A 3,110-nucleotide genomic window follows, 5' to 3' on the forward strand; every position below is an offset into this window, starting at 1 on the left:
CAGGTGCAGCTGTGCTTCTTATCCAACAGATACTCACATAATCACTCACAAATAGAGTACCCTGTGGTTTTTAAGTCCCTCAAAAATCAAGAAAAGTGTTCTTATTTTCTGTGTTCAAGATTTGGGCTTCTTTGTCAGCTACCCAATGTAGTTTTTTATTCTTGTGTTCTACTTAAAATACTTGTCCAAACGTTGTATTAGGGAGCATGTCTTTAGTTTCCTTCTCACTATTTCCAATTCACTCTGATTTACTTTCACCATTTTAACTGGATGAGCTGTCCCCATTGGTTCCTCAGTTGCCTGTTACAACAAAGCACGTCTTGTCATTTCATGGGTCTGTGATGTGCAGGCAAAATAAATAACTTCAAGGCTGAATGTAGAAGTAGGCAGATCCTTCCTCTTAAAGGGTAAAGAAGAATACTTCCTGGTTTGCAACATATTTATATATAAGATCATTCCAAGTGGCATTACTGTCTCTAATGAAAATGAAAACTAGCCATTGCTTTATGCTCCAGTGTTAAGCTTGCTGGATTGGAATTATGTTATTTTAAAATTACATGTATATTTTTAAACAAAAAAATACCAGTTACTTTAAATGGATAACCCGGGATTCGAAATGAATGGCGAACATACACAAAGTCCTTCATATGAAAGGGACCAAAGGAAACACATGATACCAGTAAGTTTTTCTTATTCTGTTGCTAGAGCATTATCAAGAGAATTAATCATTCTCTGGGGACCAAACTCTTGTTTTATAATAGGGAAAATAATATGTATTTAAAATATACTACAAGAAAAGAAAGAAACAGAATCTTTCTATTGTCACTTGTCTAATGGCTGGACATAATACACAATCAAAAAACCATCAGGGTCTCTTTCTTTACTTAGCAAAGATGTGATAGCATATGCTACTTAGCATGTGATAGCAGAAGGCACAGAGAAAGTTTACACAGAAAAATTGTGCCAGTACAGCTAAATTGGTTTCTAAATTGAAGTTAAAGTGCAACTTTATGTGGATGGATACTCTTGCATTGCTTTATAGTTGGTGATATTGACCTAAGCTTAATTTAATTTAAAGGGAGCTACATTGATCTATCTGGATTGATTTAGAAACTGAGTTAGTTAAATGGGTGCACGTTTTGTAGGTACTAAACTCTCAAACAAGTTCACTACTATGGTATGGAGTATGCTGCAGCATATGTTTCCTAAGTCTGGTGTCAGCTTCCTAAGACTCCTTTGAAAATCCCATTGTAATATACTTTGAAGTGTTATTACAAATAATTTCTTAAAAGCTATAGTTTTTAATACCACATGAAGTTTGTAGTACATTTGATTTTTCCCCCTGCAGTGGGACTCCCAGCTCAGGGCATAATTAGGGCATAATTCTGCAACAACTTTACCTATCAAAGTAGTCCAAGTAAGTCAATGACACTACTCACACGAGTAAAGTATTCATGTCAGTAAGTTTTTGCAAGAGCTGGCCCTTATTGAATTTAAGCAGTAAATTAATTTAAAAAGTAGTATGTAATAAAGCACACTAAGTGAGTCAAATGAAACCCAAGGCGATAAAGTAGGATGGGTTCTACTGTATTCTCAGGCCAAGTCCTAAAATAGAGTACGTCATCTTGTTCCCATGTATACTTGCTGAGGAAGAATTTCTGAACCAAATTCTTGGGTCAGACAACTGCTTATCCTGAATTTCTGAGAAATTCAATATGTGATTTCAATATGAAGAGCTACTTAAATCGTGAATGCATGATACGACTCTGTGTTGCCCCTGTACTATCTAGCTGTCTACCATTTTTTAGCATTAAAACTTATTGTCTATTCTGAGATAAATTCTCCTCTTTGATAGTCTTCTCTCCCTCCAAAGTCCCCACTGATGGCCCACCCAACAGTGAGCTCTCTGGGTGTCCTGCTGGGACTTTGCTACCACCATGCTTAAACAGTGCCAGGACTCTTCCAGCCCTAGCTCCAATTCCCACTGCCCAGGACTGTTCATGTAGTGGCATGCAGCCTTGAAGAACCTAAGGTCTCCCTGGGATTGTTCAAGGAGCACTGATAAGGCCCGGGGGTGGCAGAGGCAAGGAGACCAGTTTTTGTTTGTGGCCTCCCCCAGGGCTGGGGGCTGCCAGCTGCTCACTGACAGCCTGTTCTCTCCCCTCCTGGGCTCCTCTAGCAGCAGGGGAGACCCAAAGAGCAGCCCTCTATTGCTGGAGAACTTGCACAACTGTGTAGCTCATCAGCTAGGTGGCTGTGATGCCTGTCCCCCTCCCACCTCCACATTTTTTGGTGTGCTAGAAATTAGCACTCAGAATGTACACTTGTCTATACCCTCAGTCACTTGAGATGATACACATAAAGGGATAATACTGGTCTTCTAAACAGCTATGTGCTATAAATACCCAAGTCAGGAACTCTGTGATGACACAATGTATAAATGCCTTGTCATTATATGATGTGGTTTTAACTGAAACCAGGGTTGCTACATTGCTACTATCAAATAGTGCACATAGGGCTGTTTTAAATACAGTTGTATAATTCTCTGGGTTTGGTCTGGAGGCCAGTTTAAAGCTCTGCTAACTGGGACGTTAACTTTGGATGCAATCTAATCTAAAACCTATTTTATAGGTGATGCAGAATTTCTCTTGAGTTGTGTATTACTGCTGTTTGCTATGGAATTACACAAGCTATTTAAAAATGTAGAAGGATCCAAAGTCACTAGCTAGCTTTGAAAGTGTGGACTATAACCTATTGAAATTTATTTATTTGAAATGGGAAGGAGAGCAGAGTTACAAGAAGACTATTTAACACAAGGTCCTAATATTACAAATACACCACTGGCTAAATGCTCACACAGGCCCAATTATTCCCAATATAAGAAAACTAGCGAGAGACAAGAAAAACAGTGACATGTCCCTTGGGGCCAAAGACTGATCACATCCCTGCAGAATGAAAAAGGTAAAGACCTTCAGCTCTTCAAAGATGCGCTGGCTCCAAGGGTCATCCAGGAGCTTCACTCTCAGCTGCCTGCCTCGTGCCCTTTATCACCTTCAGGACCCTGAACCTCCTGAGTGAGCCCAAATGAAAATTAATATTTCTGAGATTCC

General features: G+C 39.4%; 1 protein-coding gene across 1 annotated transcript in view; it reads left to right on the forward strand.

Moving 5' to 3' along the window:
• Positions 1–485: 485 nt before the first annotated feature.
• The window catches only part of LOC102383685, a 13,138-nt gene continuing 10,513 nt past the window's right edge, over positions 486–3,110 (forward strand). The window contains exon 1 of the mRNA XM_006018871.2: positions 486–679. Within this exon, the coding sequence (XP_006018933.2) occupies positions 596–679 (84 nt within the window). The 5' untranslated portion in view covers positions 486–595. The remainder of the gene's footprint in view (positions 680–3,110) is intronic.

This window comes from Alligator sinensis, unplaced genomic scaffold (assembly GCF_000455745.1).
Source record: "Alligator sinensis unplaced genomic scaffold, ASM45574v1 scaffold701_1, whole genome shotgun sequence".
NCBI lineage: Eukaryota > Metazoa > Chordata > Crocodylia > Alligatoridae > Alligator > Alligator sinensis.